Source organism: Paramisgurnus dabryanus, chromosome 11, assembly GCF_030506205.2.
Source record: "Paramisgurnus dabryanus chromosome 11, PD_genome_1.1, whole genome shotgun sequence".
Taxonomy (NCBI): domain Eukaryota; kingdom Metazoa; phylum Chordata; class Actinopteri; order Cypriniformes; family Cobitidae; genus Paramisgurnus; species Paramisgurnus dabryanus.
The window spans coordinates 15,148,938-15,173,208 of NC_133347.1; the positions used below are offsets into that span (position 1 = coordinate 15,148,938).

General features: G+C 36.4%; 3 protein-coding genes across 5 annotated transcripts; 1 reads left to right on the top strand and 2 right to left on the bottom strand.

Annotated features, from left to right (window-relative positions):
* Positions 1 to 6: 6 nt before the first annotated feature.
* eps8l3b (EPS8 signaling adaptor L3b) lies at positions 7 to 9,803 on the bottom strand. Of its 2 annotated transcripts, XM_065247040.2 has the most exons (20): positions 9,554 to 9,803; positions 8,205 to 8,265; positions 7,252 to 7,307; positions 7,112 to 7,170; positions 6,242 to 6,400; positions 5,998 to 6,147; positions 5,750 to 5,820; positions 5,499 to 5,611; positions 5,321 to 5,409; positions 5,106 to 5,223; positions 4,942 to 5,012; positions 4,331 to 4,405; positions 4,025 to 4,170; positions 3,475 to 3,628; positions 3,319 to 3,350; positions 3,048 to 3,141; positions 2,765 to 2,890; positions 1,684 to 1,772; positions 454 to 586; positions 7 to 280 (listed from the first exon to the last, which is right to left on the bottom strand). In XM_065247040.2, exons 2-20 carry the CDS (start codon positions 8,240 to 8,242, stop codon positions 242 to 244), a joined length of 1,812 nt encoding a protein of 603 aa, XP_065103112.1. In that variant the 5' UTR covers positions 8,243 to 8,265; positions 9,554 to 9,803; the 3' UTR covers positions 7 to 241. The 2 variants fall into 2 exon arrangements, with proteins under 2 accessions (XP_065103112.1, XP_065103113.2); XM_065247041.2 differs by lacking the exons at positions 7,112 to 7,170; positions 7,252 to 7,307; positions 8,205 to 8,265; positions 9,554 to 9,803 and adding an exon at positions 6,817 to 6,902.
* A 245-nt stretch (positions 9,804 to 10,048) lies between these two features.
* Positions 10,049 to 14,046, bottom strand: atp5pb (ATP synthase peripheral stalk-membrane subunit b). Its single transcript, XM_065247043.1, has 7 exons — positions 13,893 to 14,046; positions 13,105 to 13,141; positions 12,834 to 12,979; positions 12,568 to 12,731; positions 11,421 to 11,546; positions 11,020 to 11,199; positions 10,049 to 10,252 (listed from the first exon to the last, which is right to left on the bottom strand). The coding sequence occupies exons 1-7, from the start codon at positions 13,918 to 13,920 to the stop codon at positions 10,175 to 10,177; spliced, it is 759 nt and encodes a 252-aa protein (XP_065103115.1). The 5' UTR covers positions 13,921 to 14,046; the 3' UTR covers positions 10,049 to 10,174.
* A 993-nt stretch (positions 14,047 to 15,039) lies between these two features.
* On the top strand, positions 15,040 to 23,835 carry traf3ip3 (TRAF3 interacting protein 3). Of its 2 annotated transcripts, XM_065247044.1 has the most exons (15): positions 15,040 to 15,218; positions 15,545 to 15,593; positions 15,873 to 16,309; positions 16,452 to 16,566; positions 16,778 to 16,847; positions 16,987 to 17,014; positions 17,118 to 17,147; positions 17,253 to 17,348; positions 17,934 to 18,005; positions 20,186 to 20,326; positions 20,435 to 20,572; positions 20,897 to 21,032; positions 22,405 to 22,544; positions 22,784 to 22,903; positions 23,638 to 23,835. In XM_065247044.1, the coding sequence occupies exons 3-15, from the start codon at positions 15,950 to 15,952 to the stop codon at positions 23,833 to 23,835; spliced, it is 1,644 nt and encodes a 547-aa protein (XP_065103116.1). In that variant the 5' UTR covers positions 15,040 to 15,218; positions 15,545 to 15,593; positions 15,873 to 15,949. The 2 variants fall into 2 exon arrangements, with proteins under 2 accessions (XP_065103116.1, XP_065103117.1); XM_065247045.1 differs by lacking the exon at positions 15,545 to 15,593.
* The last annotated feature ends 436 nt before the right edge of the window (positions 23,836 to 24,271 follow it).

Genomic DNA, 24,271 nt, shown 5'->3' on the forward strand with positions numbered 1-24,271 from the left:
TTCTGTGATCATGACCCCAGTGAAATTCAAAAGAAAAATCTGTATTGCATAATATAAAATAAATAAAATTAAGCTCATAAATGTCTAAATCAATCTATTTTAAAAAATAGTATATTCCTGTGAACAGCTTGCAGGCATAAATCGTGTTTCTAATGAATGGAAATGTTGACATGTTAGCGTCATAGTTCTTGTTCATTTAGATCCAGACACGTTTAGATTCTTGGCATCTTGTCTCAGTTTTTCAACGGGCACCATAATAGTGTTCTGCCTCACTTGCTAGCTGCAGACAAAATAAAAACTATGATCAAATATGAGCTCTGCCTCAACTGTTGCAGTAAAACAGCTGTGAAAACTTTTCAGATATTCAATGCAGCTAGAGAATGATTAAAAATTTTCCATATTAGCATTTAAAAAGCATTTGTGAGTTTACATAAAAAATGTTGCCCAACTTACTGCAATTGCAGATCTCACACTCTGGAGTTGAAAGAAGACTCGGTTTCCTTCATCTGGACATATTGCTCGGATATCATCCTGCCTCATGCCCAGCAGCATCGCTCCATTAAACACACCAAGACTCTGCATTGTCCTATAGACATACATACAAGTTATAAATCAAATGAAATCATTTACAAGCATGTTCTTAGTGTTTAAAATGAGTTAATAGTATCTTAATCTTTATTAGCTAGCTAGTCATGTCTGGAGAGCGTAAAGCTGTCATTTAAAAAAACAGTGTGGGCTTGTGTGGCCATAATTTTCTTGTAACATCATATAAGCAGGGGATGCAACCTTTTTAGTTTGGAGGACTGTACATTTTCTCCTGTACATTTCTTTCCCCATGTGTTTCGTTGCAGGGCAAGCAGAACCAAACGCCTCTAGAATAAAGGTTGTTTTAATTTTTTAGCTGGCTGCACTTCAAGACTTTCTAAAAAAAACCTGCAGATGGACTTGCTTAAGTTTAACCCTGTGTGTTTACATGACTGTGTAGAGTCAGAAGTGCTTTTTTCTCCACAATAAATTTTAGTTACTCTTTCTACAGGACTAGGAAGTTTGTGTAATATCATAAAAAACTGTCAGTTTGGCCAGCTCTTACATTTATTTTAGTCTACTACTAGTCTTATCCCTGTCCGGGAAACCGCCCCGTATAGTTTTATAAATAAATGTGCTTAAAAGGTTCTTCACATCCATGCCATAGAAGAACCTTTTTGGTTCCTCCATAGTTAAAAGTTTGTTAGAAGAACAATTTTTTTCATACCTTTTCATAATCTAAAGAACCTTTTTTGAAACAGAAAGCTTTTGATGTTTAAAGGAACAGTATGTAAGAAATTTATATCAATTAATCATAAAATGGCCCTGATATTTCACTAGACATTAAGAAATCATTTTCATTTCAAAATCAAATACTTATATCACTGACAACAGTGGTCTGGCCAGGATATTGTCATTTAAAAAGTGGAATTGCAGCCCTCAACTGATGTTTATGTTGTCATTTTCTGTATTGGCCACCAGTTGTGTGATTGCAGTACCAGTTTTAGCTACGAGTTTTGTGATGGCAATATCAAAAAAATAAAACTGCTTGTTCTACAACATCATGAAGCACAATTTATTTTCAAAGAGTATTTATTCATCAACTCAAGATTTATAAAGATACAAGAATAAAATTAATAAGGCAGATATGTTTCTTACATTTTAGAAAAGCCTTTGTATTGTAACCAGGCTCTGACTTCCTCAGGTCTGGATTTCATGTCAAGTGATGGAGGTCCTCTCATATTTTGCTGCGAATATAAATGTTCAGCCTTTATAAATCAATACGTTTATTATTCAGTTCAGTACACTGTCAGAAAAAGATAGCTCCTATAGCTGTCACTGGGTCAGTACCCTTTTAAAAGGTACTTATTTGTACCATTAAAGTACACATATGTATACATTTGGTACTAAAATGTACATTTGACTTCTCTTCCGAGGGGCGCAAATTCAAAAGATGTGTTCAGAGTGTGTAAGTTGTGTCGTGTGAAACATATGCATCATGCTTCTTGTCAAAATATGTGCCTGCTGCACAAGCGTCAAAACCGTTTGTGATAAAAGAGACACTCACGTTCACAAAATACTCGTAAGATACTAACTTAGCAGTAAACTCTGATTACACATAAGATTAAGCAAGTATCTGGCAAATGTGAGTGAAGCTTCTTCAGCAGACACATATTTTGACATGACGCATGATGCACATAAGTTTACATGACGTGGTGAACATATATTTGGGCATGACGAGCCCCCCACATGACAGGCTAAATACATGTTGTGATGTGCTCCACATCGTGCACCCTCGAAAAAGAAGTCAACGGCCACTTCTGTTTGAGATACTAATATGCATCCTTTGGTACCAACATGTACATCTGAGGTACTAAAAGGAACTCTTTAGATGCAAATGTGTACTTTTTGAAAGGGTACTGCCACAGTGAGAGCTAGGGTCATTTTTTGACCATTTTTATCTGTATAATGCATACATGTCATGTCTGTGTGGTTATTTCAGATCAAATTTAACTCTTTATAACCACAAGTTTATCACCACCATTTTTAGGAAACAGTCATTGTATTTTAAATGTATCACATAAGACAAGAAGTTGGGTGCCACACTGTCTCACCAATGTTTTCTGTTTATTTACCAAATCAGAAATACGTTTTGTTCAAGATTGCGCTTGGCAGATTCACTGGAAATACTATTTTCCCTTAGGAATTCCTTTTACTGTAAAGGAAAGATATGCCTCACCCCAGACCTTCCATGGTTTGCTGTTGGCACCTCTCTATCAACAGGCTCGAGAACATTTGGAGGCACATGGCCCTCCTCACCACGGTTGTTTTTCACTTTCCACCATTGCCTGGACTTGTCCATCACCTTTTTAAGCAAACATACCAAGTTACAATGTAAATGCACATGCATCCGCCCAGATAATAAGCTTTATTAAGTCATTTGTTCAACCCTAAAATTTCACAACTACTTTCTATGGTGTGTGCTGTTATCTGTATGTAAAGGTTAAAGGTCGGAAGATTACCTGCACCACGTCACCCTTCATCACATTCAGTTCCTGAATGTTCCTGGCCATGAAGTCATAGATCACCCTCATTAAAAGAGGAGGCTCTGCTGGTCTGTATTAAACAAGACAAAAACCTTGTGCTATTTCTGCTTTCATTTGGCACTAATGCAAAGAAAGTTTGAGTAGTAGTTCTGTTTAACAACTTTCTTGTTAAGAACACAGATTTTGTTGATGTCACAATCACATACGTTATCTAAATTTTTTATAAGGTTCATACGGTATGGCTCACCGAAAAGGTGGGGGGCTCCAGGGTCTGTTGTCCTGCAATAGAGATTACACTGTCATTTTACTCATTCTATTTTATTATACATTAAGCAACGTGTAAGATGTTTAACATATTTACTTAAGATTGCTAAATTGAAGTTTGCCCTCTGGGAGTTTCTACCTGTTCAGGTGGCCTCTGTATGATGCTTCTGTTGCTCTGTTGTGACTGCCTCCTGGAGAAGGATGACTGAGACGGGATGGGTGGGGGTGGCTGCCAGCCATCATAAAATACAGGAAAATATGCAGGGATCTGATCTCCATTTGGCCACTTGGATCTAATGCAAAAACAAAAGAAGAAAAAATATTATTTGCACTCTTATTTCTTACACTGTAAAAAGTGAAAGTTGAAACTAAATAAACAAATTACTTCAATTGGTTACACTTAAAAATGTAAGTTTTGTCAACTTGAATTTTTTACTTAAAGTGAGAAAGTTTAAGGTGATTTTTTTTAAATACCTTCAATTGGTAAAACCTAAGAAATTTAAGCTTTTTCAACTTAAAAATTTCACTTAGTTAAAAAATCTATTTTGTACAGTAGGTGTTACAAATTTTATTATTTTTGTTAAGTTAATCCAACTTTTTACAGTGTAGTGGCATTGAGGCTTTGAACTTGTCAGCTGTCCGTGTTAAGACATATAACTTGGTTAAAGAAATTAGAATAGAAATTAGACCTAGGGACATTCCAAGAGTCCCCTAAACTTCTCCACAGTTTGTCCTCCTCCGATGTGACAATACTTTCAAGGAGCTCCAGGGCTTTTTCTGTCAACATTGGACTCAGAACTGTGGACGGAATGTTGGATTGATATCGACAGAACGCCTAAAGAATAATTGGACAACATAAAGTGTTATCTTTTAGTTTAAAAGCAAACTAGTATGTAGGTGCATTATAATAAAAGGTAGCTAAAATGTACTTGACTGTGTGAAATGTAATCACAACGTAAGCATTAAGTGAATGTGCTGGACGAACATTTACTTACAAAACCAACTGAAGAGAAAAGACTGTGAACAAACTCAGAACACGATGGATTTTTTAGGTGCCCATTTAGTTTGCCCTGTCAAGAATAGATAGATAGAGATTGGTATGAAATACTACTTACAGAAAAGATGCATGCAAAATGACATCTTAAATTTTAGGTAAAACACACACTGTAAAAGATACACAGTGTTTTTGTCAAACCAACAACATATATTTTTATGTTACTTTAAATTTATGTTATTTAAAAAAATAAGTTAAACAATTTCTACTTGATTTTATGAGTTGTCAACTTTTCACGAGCCAAAACTTAAAATAGTAGGTTGAATTGACTTCCAAAACCAAGTTCATGCTGCATTTTATTTACAGTGTACAGTGCAGTCTTTTTACTATTCTAAGAGTTTTGATGAAAGTTTTGAAAATACATTTTATTAAAACTTTGATGGAAGATAAATGGAAAATGATCCAATAGCCAAACCATTTCTCGTGCTTTGGAAACATGTTGAGACAGAGTCAGAGTTATAAAGCTGTTGTAATGAAAGCCTTCTAAACTGTAAAGTGCTTATGGTAGCAGTCTTAACCTGTAGGCGATTGCAAAAAATTGATATGACTTACCAGGAGATTGAACCCATACTTTATTTTCTGTAGACAGGATACATACTCCTCCACAGTGGGTAAATTTCCAGCTATAATAATAATATAAGACATTTTTATTTTTATTAAAAAGCTTCATATCATAATAGCATCTTAAGACAAATGCTGTATTTAAAATAGTTTACCAGGTTTTTTTGCATTTTTGTCTTTCTTTTTTTTCTTGCTTCCACTATTGTTTGGCAAAACCGAGGCAACTTTATTTATGAAGATCTCAATGTCAGCAGCTACATGGTTAAAGATTTCCTGTAAAAGAATGTAGGGAAATTGTTAAATAAATGAATGGAGAGATGGATGGGATGGTGAGATAAGATTTTTGGCTTGTCAATAAAAATCAACTGACTGCATTCCTTTCCATGTCAGTGTATGGAGGTGGAGTCGGCTCCTGCTCGTACTGCATAGGGCCATATGGGGGTAATGGCTCTAAATCTTCTAAAAACGCATAATTAATAAGCACATTTTAACCATGAGACAAATAGGTATATTTTTGATTCGTTCATTTTAAATGATTCTGTGATCACCGTAGTTCGGATAGCTGTTAAACTGTGGAGGGGGTGTAGATGGCTGTGCTGAGATAGTTGATCTTCTGATGCTGCCTGGAAAACCATGGCCGATGATGTTTTCTAGGTTACTCCTGTTAAATAAGAAACGTACAAATATATAGATGTTTACCATTATTACGTTCCTTAGCAGCACCTTAAAATCCATTTAAGGCAAAGGCCAGTTTATCAGGATATACAATATAATGAGTTTACTAAAATGTTTTACTGACCTGATGTCCATTTGTGGCTCCACTCCGCCTTGCTGTATTGCTTTATTCAGATCATTTAATATGTCTTGAGCCTATAAAATTTCATTTAGGTCAATGATATATACTAGGGAATGAAATGAACTCCCACAATCTGTTCTACTTTTGGGAAAATTATTGTGGAATGCTACAAGATAACGTATGATCTTAGTACTACTGACAGATGTCTCATAATTTACTTTTGTAGCTACATTTTAGATTGTGATCCTCACCCCACTATCCTCACATTGGAAGAGAAAGACCTGTGGAGTTCTCTGGCCGTAATCCTGAACCGTGATTATCAAAAGGGAGTCATACACACAACTGTCCAGGACACTGTTTGTCTTCTTGATGCTGTTCAGATGAACAGACTCCAAAACCTCCTACAATTCCAGGAAATAAGAGATATGAATGATTTACAATTGGGTGTTAATAATGATTAGCATAAAATATAGGATCAAGCAGAAAGTGCTATACTTTTGTCTCTATGTCACACAGTTGTAGGTAGTTCCCCTTGACCTCCATGGTCATGTCTTGACCCCACACTTTTCCTTTACTGTCCAGACTCTTCAGTTTGTTCACACAGTCCTCAATGGTGCTCACCTGTCGCCCATCTAACTCACAGGTGAACAGGTGCTGAGGAAGTTAAAACACTGTTACTATGACAACAACTTTTCTGTTGAGTTGAATGAAAATCTCTAGTTGGTGGAAATGTTGGTCCTGTTTGCTTTTTTTACATTTCATATCCTGCTGTAGTGAAACTGGGTGGTGGTTATACAGTGTTACTGTATTACAGATTATGATCATTAGACTATAATATAATATGGGTCATTTATAGGGGTGTAACGATATTTCGCAATACACACTATGTTGTCTATCCGATATCAATTCTGAATTACGGTGGCGGTATTATGCACAACTCTTTCATGTACTACAACTATTTGATCAAGTTCTTATCAATCTAAAATAACAGTCGTTTATAACATGCATTTGAAAAAGCAACATTCGTAAAACATAATCATTATATATATTCTTTATTATCATTACAATACCTGTAAATGTTTGATTGTTTGAAAAACTGCGATATAATTATACATTTCCTGAAGCTGTCTGTGTAATGTACTTCTTCTTCGGCGCATATTAGTTTCTGCACGAGAGCGCCATCTGGCGTTTGGATGTAGCGGCATTCCACCGTAATTCATTGAAGCAGAATCGCATGATGTATCGTTACACCTAGTCATTTAAAATAAGTACGGCAGCTATCACTATTAGATTTCAATCCTGTAGTTGAACCAAGAAGTTATTTTATAATAACTTCATAACCTTATAAACAAGATTTTATCTTACCTCCACTCTGTATTGAAAGCTGTCTGGTTGTCTGCTCATTGCATATTCTTTCCTTTGCACTAAATCATGAAAGTCACATTAGCATTGCAGTAAAATGGCTCCTTTATGTTACTGTATAAACTAGTTAGGCTTTTACATACTGTAAATGGATTTTGAACTTGGACGAGACATGCCAGACTTCTCAGGAGAGAAGCTTCTGTAAAACAAACATGCACAATATGTCTCTATCTATGGACTGTACTATCCCTTACGAAAATTAACCATGGTTTTATTGTGGTAAAAGTGTAGTAACCATAGTTTTTTGGTCTTGCTGGTATGACCGCTAATGCTGGTATGATGCTGGTGCTAATGCTGGTTTGGTAATGGTTTAGCTGGTGCTAATCCTGGTTTAGCTGGTGCTGATGCTGGTTTAGATGGTGTTCACTAGCAAACCAGCACCAAAACACAACATATGCTGGTCTTGCTGGTATGCTGGTTTTTTAGCAGGGATGGTTTTACTACACTGTTTAACAATGTTTTTTTTTTTTGAAAACCATGATTGTCAAAACCATGGTTGTTTTATAGTTACCATGGTTTTTTGGTTTTAACTAAAACCATGGTTAATTTCCGTAAGGGATAACATACATACACACACATATATATTTATGCAGACAAATATATGTAAATGTTTTACTGGGCACCAGGTCTGAATGACTAAGTAAAACTTTTTGCAAGTTATTCATTGTCAGAGACGTTTACACATTGGCTAATGAGGGGCGCATGGGGAATGATTCATTTATATTTAACCTAAATTGAGCAATTTTCGATAAAAGGCTCACAGTTGACTTGAAAACATGTCATTATTGCTACAGTATCTATTGGTATTGCATTATATGAGATGTTTCAAAGGTTAGGAAAATGCCCCCAATGATCACAATGCAAGAGCAAAAAGTTACAGCATTTTAATATGACTTGTAAAAATATGTCCTTAGGTAAAAACAAAAAAATCATGCACAGGAGACATATGGCGCCCTTATCAAAGTTGACATTATATAGCTACAGTGAGTAATAGGTACAATGTCTGCTTACAGACGTCAGAGAGTAAGAACTGTACCTTGGTGGAAAAACTTGGACAGGATTACCCCCATACATTTTGAGTGATGTCACACTCGCACCTAAAATAATAAATGTTATGGTCAGAGAGGCACATCAGAATCAATGATCAACTCTGTCAGGCAGATAAACAAGCAAGATTTTAAAAGTAACACTTTGTGTTCTTATCACTAGTGGTTTGAGGTCTTTCAGGCTTTAAAAACAAATGTGTCAAGTTTTTAGTTATCAAGTTTTTGAGGCAGGCACATTACATCCTCAAAGCTTATATAACAACTGTCCCAGACAGGGTTTAGAATAGATTAATCCAGGACTAGGTCTTAGTTACTGTATATTTGGACATTTAAGAAGTTTTTGCAAAAAAAACATTACTGGTGTGAATCATATCTTGAGATATGTCATTACAATGTGTTTTTAAATTAAGGCAGCTCAAACATGCATTTTTTAGGATAAGCCCTGTCCAGGAAACAGCCTCCTAAGGGTGGTTTCCTGGACAGGGATTAGATTAGTCCTAGACTAAAATAGATTTAAGAATTGTCCAAACTGAAAACAACTTGCACTGACACATCTTAAAATACATCAATGTCCTTTGTTTTGCCTCAAACAGTTATGATTTTTAGTAAGGCATGTTTGTTAAAACTAGTTGTATTTCCTAATTAATCTAAGGCCTAGTCATGGCTTAATCCCTGTCCAGGAAACCACCCCTTAATGTCATAGGATAAACATTGAGAATATAGGAATATACATTTTTAAGTAATTAAAAATATCATTAAGTTAACATAACAAGAGTAGCGGTATTTAATGTTCCTTAATTTACATGAACTAGACCTGTAATACTAAAGCATTCAGTGACAATGACATTGTGTATAATAGGACATTTTGGGAAAACATAATTAAGAAAGACATTTACATTGCTAATATGAAGGCTTTGCTAAAGTCTTTAACAAAATGCTAAACAGCTTCTGCTTAAAAGTGCTGTATGGCTACAAAGCCAAAAGGAGGTGAGATGTGTCAAGTCAACAAATAAGTGAACCCACAGAGTAAAAAGCAACACATTTACTGCTGACAAAAACACAAGTTAATTTGTAGTGTGAGAAAATTCTGATAAGGAAATTGATAGCGAACACGATAAACCACTGTTAACCAAGGACTGAAAATACAGCATTTAACAGGAACTTAAAACTCACCATGTTGCAGTAAATTCAATATTGAATATTTTCTCAAAAATTGATTTATAAAAAATTATTTATTTTCTATTTTGTGAGAACAAATTTAAAAGTGCCTATAGACAAATTTTGGTTATAAAACAAATATCACAAAATTTCACTAAATAACCCAGCGGCAGTACATTACCTTCAAGAAGATCCTAAAAAGAATCAACATCAAAACATAATTCCTAGATTAAGTAATCCAGCTGCTAGACGTGTGAAGTCTATGAAGTCTTGTATTAAATTGGTTGAATGCAAATATTCTGGACTTCCTACTTAGGAAAGGCCAGGTCAAAGTCTAGTTTCTGCAGTATAATGAAACAAGGCGTGGGAGCAGGTGATTTATGAAACAGAAAAAAAACTGGGAACATTCCTGATTTATATTCTTGAGTCCAAAGGTTTAACAGGCCAGGTAATAGACTGTTAACCAACAGCCATTAAACTGTAAGTGCTGTGAGCAACAAAACGGTTGTTGGGCGGTTTCTCGGACAGGGATTAGATTAGTCCTAGACTAAATTAAATTTAAGAGCTGTCCGAACTGAAAACAACTTCACTGACATATCTTAAAATACATCAGTGCCCTTTGTTTTGCCTCAAAATGCACACAAGTAATGTTTTTCAAATAAAGAGACAGAAGTGGTTTAGTGAATAACCAAATCTTTTATTTTATAGGGGTATGTACACTTTTGACGAAACTGACAGACCATCAGACAGGAAGGGTTTAGACTGAAAAACAAGAAGCTTCAGTGTGGATATTGACGGAGATCTATGCAGTGGCTCTAGCTTCAGTGCTCTTTGCCAAGACTTTAAGATCTGAGATGCACTTGGCAATGCTTTCCTTCTCCTGAAAAACAGTAAAAAACATTGAGATTGCTTAGAAGACGCGTTATCTGTTGTACTAGTAAATTTAACAAAACATTTTTTGACCCTGGACCACAAACCTTCTTAAGGCACATGGGTTTATTTGTAGCATAGCAAGGGATATACATTGTATGGGTCAAAATTAACAATTTTTGTTTAATGACAAAAATCATTAGGATTTATATAAAGATTGTTTCATTAAGATATTTGGTTAATTTAGTTTGATTTTTATGAAGCCTCATATTTCACATTTTCAAATAGTTGCATCTCAGCCAAGCATTGCTCATAAATCAATGGAAAGTTTATTTATTCATCTTTCAGATGATGAATTAATGATGTAAATTGTTTGGTTTTGTGGTCCAGGATCACATTTGTTCTTAAAAAATTTGACACTAAGTTCAATGTCCCCATCTAGAGGCCAAACAAAAAACTGTCTGATATAAAACAGATGAAGGGAAAAAATATTCCTTGTAAAAATAGACCAAATAAAGTCAAACAAAGTAACAGATAACGCTAATTTGTCTGAATGTAAATACTCACAATAACAGAAAAACTATTAACCAAATATTTTCCTGTAATAAAATATGATTAAGAGGTGGGCAGAAAAGCAGGGCTTAAACACCACAGCATGTGTGCAGAGCACAGTGGATCTGCCTACCAGCTTTAATTTAGACATTCAATTTAAGTTAATATATTGCATTATTAAAAAAAAGCTATTTTAATAATTTAAAAGAACTATGAATGCAGTACCTGCTGTGGGGTGATGCTTTTAATAACATTTTGTTCAACCCAGTTGACCAAGTGCTCTTGTTCCATGCGGCGATGCAGATTCTGAAGGTCCACCTGGTAGTCCAGCCTCTTCTTCACCTCATTGGTCACCATGTGCAGTCGCTCCCTGTAATTGGTCTCCAGCAGCAAAGCCACATTGTTCTGATAAAAGATAAGGTGCATTACAAAACTACACCTAATCTATTATTGAAATGGCATATTAAATACTTTATCAGCATATATAACAGATCAAAGCACAAAAAAATTTCTTATATCCCACAATTTGATTACCGTATTTTGAAATTAAAGCTAAGAGGTTTTTTTTGTGTGTTTTTGCTAAATTAACAGCAAAAAACACTAAAACAGGGTTATAGGCTTCTCACCCTCTTGGCATCAAACAGCATCTGTCTTCCTTCTACTCTCCACTGCTCCTTTGTCTCATCCTCAATTGCCTGAGTCAGGTTGGCCATAGCCAGATCCTTCACTTCCTGGGCCTTTGCCACTTTTTCCTGCAGAGAAAGAAAAACACAATATTAGTTCAAAACCCTTTCAGTTTGTAATTTCACAACTGGAAAATACAGCTGAATCCAGTTTAAAGCCCAGAATACACAGCACGATTTTTGGCTATCCCAGACGAAAGATTGCCATCGTGAAAAAATCGCTGTGATTTCTGTGATCGTGGCTCTTCATCGGTGGTCCTACGTCGTACTGTATAAGAGGTTAAAAGATGGCCCTTTTCCCGGTCTTGCATCCAAAGATAGCCTACGATAGTTTTCTGAATGTGTCAGAAAATTCAGCATGATCAATGCACAGTGTGTTTGCAGATACAACCTGAGTACTGGTATTTGTTTACCACTAGCGATGCTGGTGACGTTGCGCTTACGTTTGACGCAGGCATCGAAGCCTTCATGTCATCATTGTACAGTCTACATGCTTGTCGTACCCAAGTTTATTTGATCCATGTCGCACAGTGTGATAAGGTAATGATCTTATAGGAGTGCAAAAATCCTGCAGTGTATTCCAGGCTTTAATAAAGGGACACTCCACTTTTTTTGAAAATATGCTCATTTTCCAGCACCTCTAGAGTTAAACATTTGATTCTTACAGTTTTGGAATACATTCAGCTGATTTCCGGGTCTGGCGCTAGCACTTTTGGAGCCATCTTACAGCAGCAAAGTCCTTGATTATTACACCAGAATAAGAGTATAGTTCCTAACCATATCTGCCTAGAAAATCACAACTTTTAATTTTCTGTCAGTCTTAGTACACGATGTAACTACAGAAGTGTCAAGCTTTAAATAGGAAAAATATTGAAACTCTTTGATTATTTTTAGCGCGATGCTAATGGTCTAATCAGATTCAATGGATTATGCTAAGCTATGCTAAAAGTGGTAGCGCCAGACCCGGAGATTGGCTGAATGGATTCCAAAACGGTAAAAAAAATCACTTTAGGGGAGCTGGAAAATGTGTCCCTTTAATACAGCATGCAGTAGTTGACATTTCTATTAAAACAAGATTTTTTCCACAAACCTCATTGATTTTGTCAGCAAAAGCAGCTACATCGGGTCCAAACTTCTTGATTCCGTAAATAACGACTGCACCGATGGATGCGGCAGCAAATGTCTCGTGATTGATTACGTAAATTTCTTTCGAGAGCATGTACAGGAGCAGTCCGGTGCCCAGCATGTATGGACCTGTAATCATAACAAAACATCACATTGATAACATACCTGCCACAAGCACACACTGTGCCATTACAGCCCCAAAAAAGGACCTAACGGAGTCATCAAACTCACCCGTGACGCCGGTCTTTGGGTACAGCAATGTGAAAAGCTCCTCTGGGAAAATGCCATGACGGACCTTTCCTCCCTTCTCAGGCAGAGGGGGTACTGGTGCCAAACTCTGGGACGACTGATGAAAAGAACGAGAGGCCTGGACCAGGCTGAGGAAGAAAAGAATAAACAAACACAGGGTTAGATGTCTATAGATCTATACCCAACTAAGTCAAACTTGGTCCAGACAGACCCTGGACCAAACACTGACCAAAAGAATTAAGCTCTTACGTACCAAGCACCGAAGGATCCTTTGTTTTTTAGGGCATGACCTGCAAAAAGCAGATAACAAGTTGATGTCAATGACAATCAAAAATACAAATGTTTTACATTCATGCAGGTGAGAAATGAACTTTGTATAACTATAAGTAGGAAATTCAAATAGTAAATCTGTATGAATGCAACCAAATTAAGTACTTATTTATTTTACAAAAAGAAAGTAAAGAAATACTTTGTGACGTCTAAAATCATAAAGCAACGAAATGTCTTTGTATTGCCATATGAATTTTGCTTTCTTTAGTGCCAGGCTAACATAAATGCACGTCCTTGCACACATGACAAACGCTACAAGCTGTCAAACTCATCAGTTTGTCATTTTTTTACGATTTACATACATTATTATACATAACTTACACACTCAAAACTCAATGATTAATATTTTACGCAAAGATGCAAATTAATATGCACATATTCTAAGGAGTGAAGTATGAATGTGGCATTAGCTCTCAGCTAACAGCTACACAACACAAGGACATGCACTATATAACAGAAGCACAACTACATCTTTCTAATACAATTGAAAATAAAAACCGGGCTGCGCTAAAGTGAATACATTAACATTTTCTTAAATATCAACTTAAATAAAGAAAAACATATTTCACAGCAAACGTTAGCGTTGATTCATGTGCAGCCATTTAGACCGAGGCCTAATTTTACCCTTCAACTTCACTCACCAAACTGTCAACCTAATCCGCAAAATAAACGCAAAACGCCATAGAGGATTTATCTGACTAAACCACTTACCCGAAACAAACACCAATCTCGACAACATGTTTTAACAAGGGTGAATGTCAAGATCCCTGGCCGAAATGTATAAACGCCGGGCTCTCTGTGCCCTTCTAGACCAAGGATGAGAAACTACCGCTGCTAATCTCGCGAGATTTGCCACGACCAGCGCTTGTCACATCCGGAGATGTCTTTCGCAAGAAAAGCCAGCAGGTGGCTCTATTTCACCGTAAAAAAATAAGGACAGGCACTGGAACAATTAGTATAAGCAATTATGGCAATTATTATTCCATTTAAATGATTTTTTCCCCCATATTTATTTAATTATTATTTAATTGCATAGGGAGATTCCTAAAATAAAAAATTGAGACATGACAACACATTATTGAATTTAGCATACCTACTTCTAAACAACAAGCAGTCTTCAGCTGGATTTTGTTTATACTGTATCTTTTTTTACTGTATCTCTACAACCACTTCAACTCTAAAATAAATTATTTCTATCTTTCTTTCTGTCTTTCTTTCTTTAAAGACATATCATGAAAATCCGATTTTGTCCATGTTTACGTGCTATAATTGAGTTCCCAGTGCTTCTATCAACTGAGAAAATGTGAAAAAGATCAACCCAGTAACTTAGTTTTGGTAAAACATTCTCTGCAAGCATGTGAAAAAATAGATCATTGAAATTTGGCTCCCCCTGTGATGTCAGAATATACCACCCCTTAATCTGCACTATCCAACCATGACACTGCCATTTAGTGCAGAGATCATTTGCATTTTAAAGGACACACCTAAAACAACACATTTTTGCTCACACCTACAAAGTGGCAATTTTAACATGCTATATATATGAAGTTTTAGTTTTTTGAGCTAAAACTTCACAAACATACTCTGGGGACACCAAATTTTACATCTTAAAAAAATCTTGTGAAATGTCCCCTTTAAATTAGAAGAGTTTGAGTCCTACGGTTTATGTTTATGTTAAGTCTTGTCTGCATGTGTGTCTGATTTAAAGTTCTACAAATATTGATTCTTATTTGTCTGTTTATTACAGTCCCTCCCTATCCACAACAGCGTCACTAAAAAAAGCCAATATCGAAAACTCCTCTCCAGCCCTATCTACGGCCCCATCCGTGTATGGCATCAGTTTCAATACGCATGGCTGTTGAGATAGAGGAACTCATACAAGTTGTGAGGTTCATCTTACTTCCTGTTAAACAAGCAAGGGAGAAGAAATAGACCGCCCTTGGTTGAATGAACTAGTTTTCAACTGCCATGTCAACTTCAAAGCTTTCAAACTCTCCTTTTACAATTATTCAGACTACAGGACTCATCTAAGAACAGGTAATTTATTTAAAGTTTCTAAAGAAACAAACCTTTAAAGCTTGCATTAGTTTATTTCTTACTTGGCTGCTTTACTGATGTAACGGTTCTTATGTAGATTTGCTATTCCATCTTGTTATTCAGACAGAAGCACATTTAATATCTTGTTTGAAAATGTTAATGTTAAGCATCGGAAAGGCAATCTTATTAATGAAATAGCTGCAAATCAAGTCTATACTACTGTACTGCTAGTATACTACTGTATCTTGCTTACCAGCCATTGTTATGTCATTTTCTACATATAGAAGATTTGCATTTTGAATTGTCAGTTTTACATTTTGTTTTAGCTGCCTGTAGCTCAGTTCATGTCTCAATTGGAACAATATGACAACAGAGGTAAATGACTGGACACACATCTTAATGTATGTCTGATCTTAATTAAATGACCTAGCGTAACTTTTATCAGTATAACCACTGTAAAATGATAATATTTTATCTCTGTGAAGAGTACAGTAAGACCTCACTAAGTAGGTACAGTCCTCATAAACATCAGCATTTTATTTTAGTTTTTGTGATATTGTTTGTCTCATAATCTAGCTGCACATTATTTCAAAGTTGTGCCATTCAGTTGACACCACCACTACAATTCAGCAATCTGTTGTTTTTCAATTCCAGGAAATTGCCACTTCGAGGTGACAATCCAGTGCCTAAAAAATCCCACAAATTTATAAACTCGTTCCCACTGAGACAGAATGGATGGTGCTGAAGACAACGAAAGACAGCAGGCCCGGACTTATGAGCATAAAGTGGAACAGCGTGCAGTGAAGCACAGAGAAATCGGTGATCGGCACAATGTGACTTTGTGTCGTAGCCCCCCGAGAGATCTGGACACGAGGCAAATTAAAACCGAACTGCATCTCAAAAGACAATTTGAGTTTTCAAAGAGAAGACCAGTGGACCTTGGCACATATGCCCTGTTATCTCCCGTGCCAAGGCGCAGATACTTTAGGGAAACCCTGCATGCAGCAGAGCACATGACGTCAATCAGACATACTTTGATAACAAGTCCAAATGTAAAGCTTCAGAGAGATGATATAAACTATGCAAAGCAGGTACAGAGGTCAATATTCCTCCTCGAGTCTTTGATCTGTGACTAATTGTGTAGTTGTTATGATTGAATCCCTAAAGTGGTTCACATGTGATGTTTAAAACTTCAAAGCAAACATAATAATCACATTCTTCCAAATTCTAAAGACAGTTTCCACACCTCCAATGAATTCTGACAATGATCCAAGGCTGAATACAGTGAGATGGGATGTACCAGTCTTCACTTCTGCCCGGCTTAGAAGAAAAGTGAGAAAAGAGCAAGGTTAGTGGATCTTCTGTTGAATCCATCACTTAAACACAAACATTCACTTATGCTAAACATGCATATTTCTGCTCAGCATTAACTTGTAAGCGGTTAAAAAATAATTTCATTTCATAACATGACACTTTTGAGCCCTGCACATTTTTTGTGACAGGGCAGGTTTTTTATGACAATGCAAATATGTGCAATTTTGTGTTTGTAAATCATACAGTTATTCCTCAAGAAATGACACAAGTCTCTAACAGTCAGAAGACTTTACTTACAACCAGCATGCAAACGGAGTAAGTATACATTTATGCCTGAATAATGCAACTTACTGTAGTTACAGTACAATACCTATACGGTATATACTGCTTGAGGGTCAGTCAATTGTAATGTGCAAGTAATGTAAATGCTACATTATGAACTTTCTTTATTCAGGTCTGGATTTGTTACTGTCAAAGAAGCAGTAAGAAATGTTCTTGCTTAAAATAAAACAATTTTTATACAAATATTTCTCCAAATTTGTGTGTACTGTAATTTTACCATCTCTATGCCTTTAATTGTTTTAGGACGTGCAACAACTGTCTGATTATTTGGAGGTAAGGATTACAAATTATACCATCACAACCCATAAAGTCTTAAGTCATCACCAGCTCTCTTCAAGTGTGATGTCATGCGAATGTGGTCTCTTATTTTCATTGCAGGAGGCTTTACGTAGAGAAGAGACTCTTAAGAAGAAGCTCATCAGCCTCCAGAAAAGCTCCTCTACGTTGGTGCGCTCTACTGAACTCCTGTGGAAGGTACAGCTGTGAATAATTTCCCGCTTTAGACTTTTGGAGCGCACTGTATAAACATGAGTTATGAAATGCATACATTAGCTATGCTGTCAGTGTGTATCTGCTGGCTTCAGCAGTTGCAGGGTTTCCTGGAGTGGTCACATCAGTAATGTAGAGGCAGGTTGGAAGGAGGGTTCTGTGGTCGACAACATCCGGCTCCTCATGGCTCTTTTTAGAAAAAACAGAAAGGTTCTTTCTATCGCACACAGGAAACAAACAGAAGTGTAGGCGTTAGAGAGAGATTTGCTTGTGCTAGTGCTTCGATACTATTCAGTATGATCAACTTTGTCAACATCATATTTGTATTTAAACGGCCGGTTTACAATATATCTATACAATATATGTATTTTTTTTTGTTAAAAGATTTTTGACAAAAATAAATATTTATTGTATTTATAAGTAAAATGGCCATGCTGTAAATTGTAAATGCTAAAGATGGGAGTTAGAACACAGGATGCAGTATAGAAACTGAAAACAGGTTGCTTTAGGTTCAGTTGCTCTCTCTCTCTCTCTCTCTCTCTCTGACACTATTTCCTTTTCCTCCCTCAGACACGCTGTGATGAGGACTTACTGAAGAGTAAGATCAAAGCTCTGGAGGCTCAGCTGCAGATTTGCATCAAGGTAAGAACTAATGCAACTTACTAAACTACCTTAAAGTGCGTGTTGCAGGTTAACCACCACTGTCGATTAATGGGTACATAAATCACTCAAGATATGTGTATAATTTTTAAAATGTCTCAAAAATGGTCTTAAAGACCACTTTTTTTACGTTTTTGGTATTAACGGTTATTTTAACGCAATTCTGCGATGACGTCACGTTGGGGAGAAGTGGAGAAAGACTCAGCCAGAGCCATAGAGATAGATGAGACATTTATTGCTGTTTAATACTTACGTATATAATTTGGAAATCATATATAACTTACATCGTAGGAAATATATAATGTGTTATACTGCAAAGTTACCATGCTAATTATTATTTATGATATATGTGGAGATAAATAAAACTTCGCAAATCTGCTGATTTGATCCATTCATGTCCTGACCACCAGGCTAGAGATTTTTAAACATCCTTAATCCACACTTACTAGTCTATCAAATAATATCTCAAATATATTGTTTTGTGAAATAAAAGGATGCTTTGTTATATTGTTTATGTGATTATAACGAATCACACGATCATTTTATACGCAGCAGTCAGCAGCTGCAGCACACTCGGATCCGACCGCATACATACTGTAATAAACAGGCGTTCGGCGGCTTTTTACATCACGACAGACTATGCCATTTGAGGAGGAACCGCTCATTGATCACCGTATTTTTATAAATCCTGCACATGTTTGGACCTGCCGAACAGGTTGAGCACTTTCATATACTTTGTTGAGCAGAGAGGCTGCACTTTGACCAGCGGGCTGCGGGAACCGGCGCACATCACGCCGCCAGACGGTGTTGTTAACTCGAAATGTATAACTATTATCAGATCGACCCACCGGGAAAGTCCCGACTCTCTCGATTGCCATTTCGCTACTGGCTGTAAGTAAGTGAGTGCGTTTGGGTCGCTGGTCCCCGCGAACAGATGTGACGTGCTTCACTCACCTTCCAGGATTAGAGACATGCTGCCAAAACCGTTTGTGCTGAAGATCGCATAAAAGTTACACCCACTTCAGGCAGGATCATGGATCCCCTCAAGCCAGCATGCACGAGTATGTTAATTGTTTGTTTACTTTCTACAGGAAGAAATGCTAACGTTATGCTATCTGGCTGTCTGCCTATCTCTCTATACTAGCCTATCCATCTGTCTGTCTATCTATCTGTCTATCTATCTGTCTGTCTGTCTGTCTGTCTGTCTGTCTGTCTGTCTGTCTGTCTATCTATCTATCTATCTATCTATCTATCTATCTATCTATCTATGTAAATAATCTGCGCTATCAGAACTGTACTTTACTCGTCTTTCTATAGTCATTCTCAATGCTCTCAAGGCTGCTTTGGTAAATTCTCTCCCCAGCGTGACGTCATACAGTGCGTTGTGGGGGAAAGGAGAATCATTGCAAACCGCTGTACTTTTTCATACTTTTTCGGGTTTTGTGATACTCAACAACATAAAATACAATGGATAACAGTTTAAATGTTTATTATTAACAAGCAAATTGCACAAATTCATTGAAAAATTTTACCTGCAAAACGCCCTTTAAGTCGAATGTCTATAAATGTCTAAATATGAAATTTGATCCTGGACCACAAAACAATTGAGATTTATACCGAATAAATAAGCTTTCCATTGATGTATGGTTTGTTAGGATAAAATCAGGAATCTGGGGATGCAAACATTTTTTTAAATATTGAGAAAATCTTTAAAGTCTTTCAAGTTGTCCAAATGAAGTCCTTGGCAACACATATTATTAATGATAAATACATTTTGATATATTTACATTAGGAAATGTACCAAATGTCTTCATGGGACATGTTCTTTACTTAACATCCTAAAGATGTTTGGCATAAAAATAAATGTGACCCATACAATGGATTGTTGACTATTATATACCTGTGCGATTTATGACTGTTTTTTAGATCAAGGGTCACAGATGTTCCAGTGCATTAATTCATGGTAAATGAATGAATGCATTGGATAATGTGACTTTCACATTTGCATTACTAGATAATCAAATGGCTTATTACAATTTTTTTTTTTTTGCTTTTTTTTAACTGGTGGCCCTGGATAAGCACAAGCCAATTAAATATAGAGGTGTGCTTAAGAATAAAAAAAGATAAAAAGCTTTTATTGTGATACCTTGTGTCTTTCCCAGAAATTTCCTCAGGATGGAGTGAAAAAAGTGGTGCTAAAGATGGAAAAACAAAGGGACGAGTATGAGCAGAAATCACTTAAGGCTATTCACAGGGCAGAGAATGAGAAGGCCGAGGCTCAGAGCACGATGGAGCATCTTCAGGTAAAACTCTTGCAACTAAAATGTAATGCTGCATTAACAATGTAAACCTTTTTTACTGTTTAGATGGTTGTCACCATTGCATTTTCTTTAACTCTTCCTTACCACTAGGGGGTGCTGCAGACAACCAAGGCAGAATCTGAGCTTTGGCAGAAGATGTATGAAGAGATGAAAGAGGACTCAAAGCAGATGAAACTGAGACAGGATGATTACACTGATCAGATACTCAAGCTGCAGGGCCAGTTAGAGGTACAGTACAGGATTTGGGTGGGAGTATAAAATGCTGACAAACCAACAGGGTCAATCTGATTTCATTACAGCCAATCAGAATTTAACACGTATTAAATATCAGTGTCAGTGGTAATAAAGTGTAAAATCAAGTGTGCTGTTATAACAGGGTCCATGCACAGCAGTTAGCACCAACCCAAACAACTATGCAGTAGCACATTTTGTTTATAACAAACAAATATTTAAATTCACCTCTAGGCCCAGTTGTAGTAGACCTGTGATTTTAAAAATAATAAATGTTCCTCCTCAGGGGTTTGAATATATGATGTGTATTTGTTTGTGCAGCGCTCTGCTGGACAGGAGGAGATGCTGAGGAAACACACAGAATCTCTTCAGCAGGAGACAGCAGAGCTTCAGTCGTGCATGACTGAACTGGAAGAAGAGAACCTCACTCTCAGAGAACATGTACAGGAACTCACAGGTGCACCATCACAGTTTCATTTTAGTAGGATAAAGGTACAAAAGCTGTCACTGGGGAGGTAACCTTTAAAAAAGTAGCCAACAAGTAACTCAAAGTGGTCTATAGTGGTCTCAAAACTGTATCTGGACCTAAACGGTACTGTACACATTATGACCTTTTTAAAGGGTACACTCTCAGAAGGGATGTGTTAAAAACAACACATTAGAGTGTTGATTCTGCGACAATACACTAAATGTGTTGTCCCAGAATCCACCCATCTCTGTGTTATTATTGAAACAACGCATTTTGTGTTACTTTTAACACAACTTGTGTTTTATTTAACACAACATATGACACATAATTTGTTAAAAGCTTAACACAAAAAGATGTGTTAATAAATAACAAATCCTTTCTAAGAGTGTACCGTCCCAGTGACAGCATTTGTACCTTTTTTGATCCATAATTATCTTACATAATTTAAAGAACATTCTGAATATATGGCTTTAATATTGACTGAGTAAGGCCATGTCACAGACTGAAAACAATGTAATATGAATAATGATTGAAATCATGCTCATAATCTTATTATTAGATTATGAGACTTTAGCCTGGATTTCACAGACAGTGTCACGTCTAAGTGCTGTGAAATAATAAGTGACTTATTCTTAAAGGGGACATTTCACAAGACTTTTTTTAAGATGTCAAATAAATCTTTGGTGTCCCCAGAGTACATATGTATGTCACGTTTTAGCTCAAAATACCCCACAGATAAATTATTATTATGTTAAATTTGCCACTTGGTAAGTGTGAGCAAAAATGTGCCGGTTTTGGGTGTGTCCTTTAAAATGCAAATGAGCTGATCTCTGCACTAAAGGGCAGTGCAGTGGTTGGATAGTGCAGAATTAGGTACGCTATTATCTCCTTCTGACATCACAAGGGGAGCCAAATTTCAATGAGCTATTTTTTCATATGCATGCATAGAATGGGTCACCAAAAAAGTTACTGGGTTGTTATTTTTCACATTTTCTAGGTTGATAGAAGCACTGTGGACTCAATTATAGCACTTAAACATGGAAAAAAGTCAGATTTTCATGATATGTCCCCTTTAAGATGACACATCATCCATATATTTGGATTAGAGTATGTCAGATATTTACGCAATATGATCTTCTTCCATTGAACAGAAAAGTTCATGATGGGCAGAATGTTATTAATTAAGATTAATTGACAAAATCAATGAATCTAAAAGTCGGACATCATCAATAGATTTTTTAAAATAATGAAAAAACACATTAGCAGGTTTAATGATTTTTTTTTACTTATATTGTTTAACTTATACCTTGCTATTGTCCTATCGAATAACAAGCTGTCTTTCTCTGTCGTAAACTAACAGGACACAACTATGAGTTGTGGAATAATAACACACACACACATGAGGAAGTTTCAGTAATAAACCAACTCCTGCAGACGGATCCCAGTATGAACAAACAGCTCAGAGACACAGAGCTGAGACTCAGAATTAAGGAAAAAGAGGTACAGCACAAGAGATAAATTTCTAATGACCTTTCATTTGAATCTGGGCATGTCTCTGTATATTACCTTGGGAGTGGAGAACAAATTCTGTTTGTGATGGAGGAACATAAAAATAAAATTAAACCAATAAAACATTTATGCTCTTGTAAAATCTACAGTAATTTCACTCCAACCAGAAACAATTTCACAGAATTTAAAGCATAGTGTAACATCTGACATTTTACTGGTTGTCATGACAGTGCATGGAGCTACAGGCGGAGCTTGAAGCTCTGGAGCAGGAGTGTTACGCCTATCAATCCCGACTGACCCAGTGCCGAGAAGAAATAAACTTACTGACCACACGCCAGAAGAGCAGCAGGGTGCGAATCTACCCACCTCACCCACACCAACATACACGCATATTTTGCAATACTCCCTTAATGTATACATTTTCATTATATGGTAATCAAACTCTTGATCCTCCTGGTGTATGGATACTGCAACACTGTGCAGTTTCTGTAATTGAAGAATGAAAATATTTATACATACCGGTACCTACATACATAACTATATGCGAAAATATTTAGTCAGTTTAAAAACAAGGATGGTTTTAGATCCAGACTTGATACATATTATATGATTCATCCTTTGCACCAGTGGCGGCTCGTGACTGCTCATCCGAGGGGCGCAAATTCAAAATAAGTGTTCGGAGTGTCGTGTGTTGTTTGCATTTTCAAAATATGTGTTTGTTGCGTCATGTAAACCATGTGCATCACGTGTTTTGTCAAAATAAGTGCCTGCTGCACACACGTCAAAACCGTTTATGATAAAAGAGACGCTCACATTCACAAAATACACACAAGACACTCCCTTAACAGTAAACTCTGATTACGCAGGAGATTATGCAAGTATCTGGCAAACGTGAGTGTCGCTTTTATCATAAACCCATTAGACGCATTTGCACCTACATATTTTGAAAAAGGTATACATAACGGGCTACATAAATGTTGTGACGAACTTTGCATCGAGCGCCCTCGAAAAAGACATCACCGGCCGCTACTGCTTTGCACATATATGATATTAATATATTTTTAACTCTTTCTTCCCCATACAGAAGCAATGCTGTGGGTTCTGGTTCTGTGTATGGCTTTTCTTACTGCTATTGTTGGTTGTGGTGGTGGCAGTTTTGTGCTTGTACCATCCACCTGCCAAGGAGCAGGTTCGGCAGTTTTACTCTCTTTTGAAACAGCGTATGGAAGATTACATGATATTAGCAGCATCAGCACATGGAGCCTGCAGTAGACCTGTGTGACCAAAACACACCAAGAGCAAAGCCAAGAATGTTCAAAAAAATTTTTGTTTGTTTATATTTATTTTGAATTTATGTTTCTGGTAGAATTGTACAAGATTGTACATTTGTAATGTATTTTATAACATCAGTAATTACACAAAGTATATTGTGTCTTTATATATATATATTTTTTTGTATGAGGAGCACCTTTTTTACTATCGCGTAGGACATTTTGGATTGGTAATTTGTATTAAAACAGTAAAGAATTGTGTTTTCATACATAATAGTATTATGGTTCACAAATAGGCTTGTAAATGCATTTACAATTTATTGGTAAGAAAAATGTTAAATAAATTCCCAGTGACTACCTGAAACATGAATTTTCTTATTTGTTTAGGAACTCTACCTTTCATTTACTGACTGCTTTCAAAAGATTATTTCCAGATAGGCATAGATA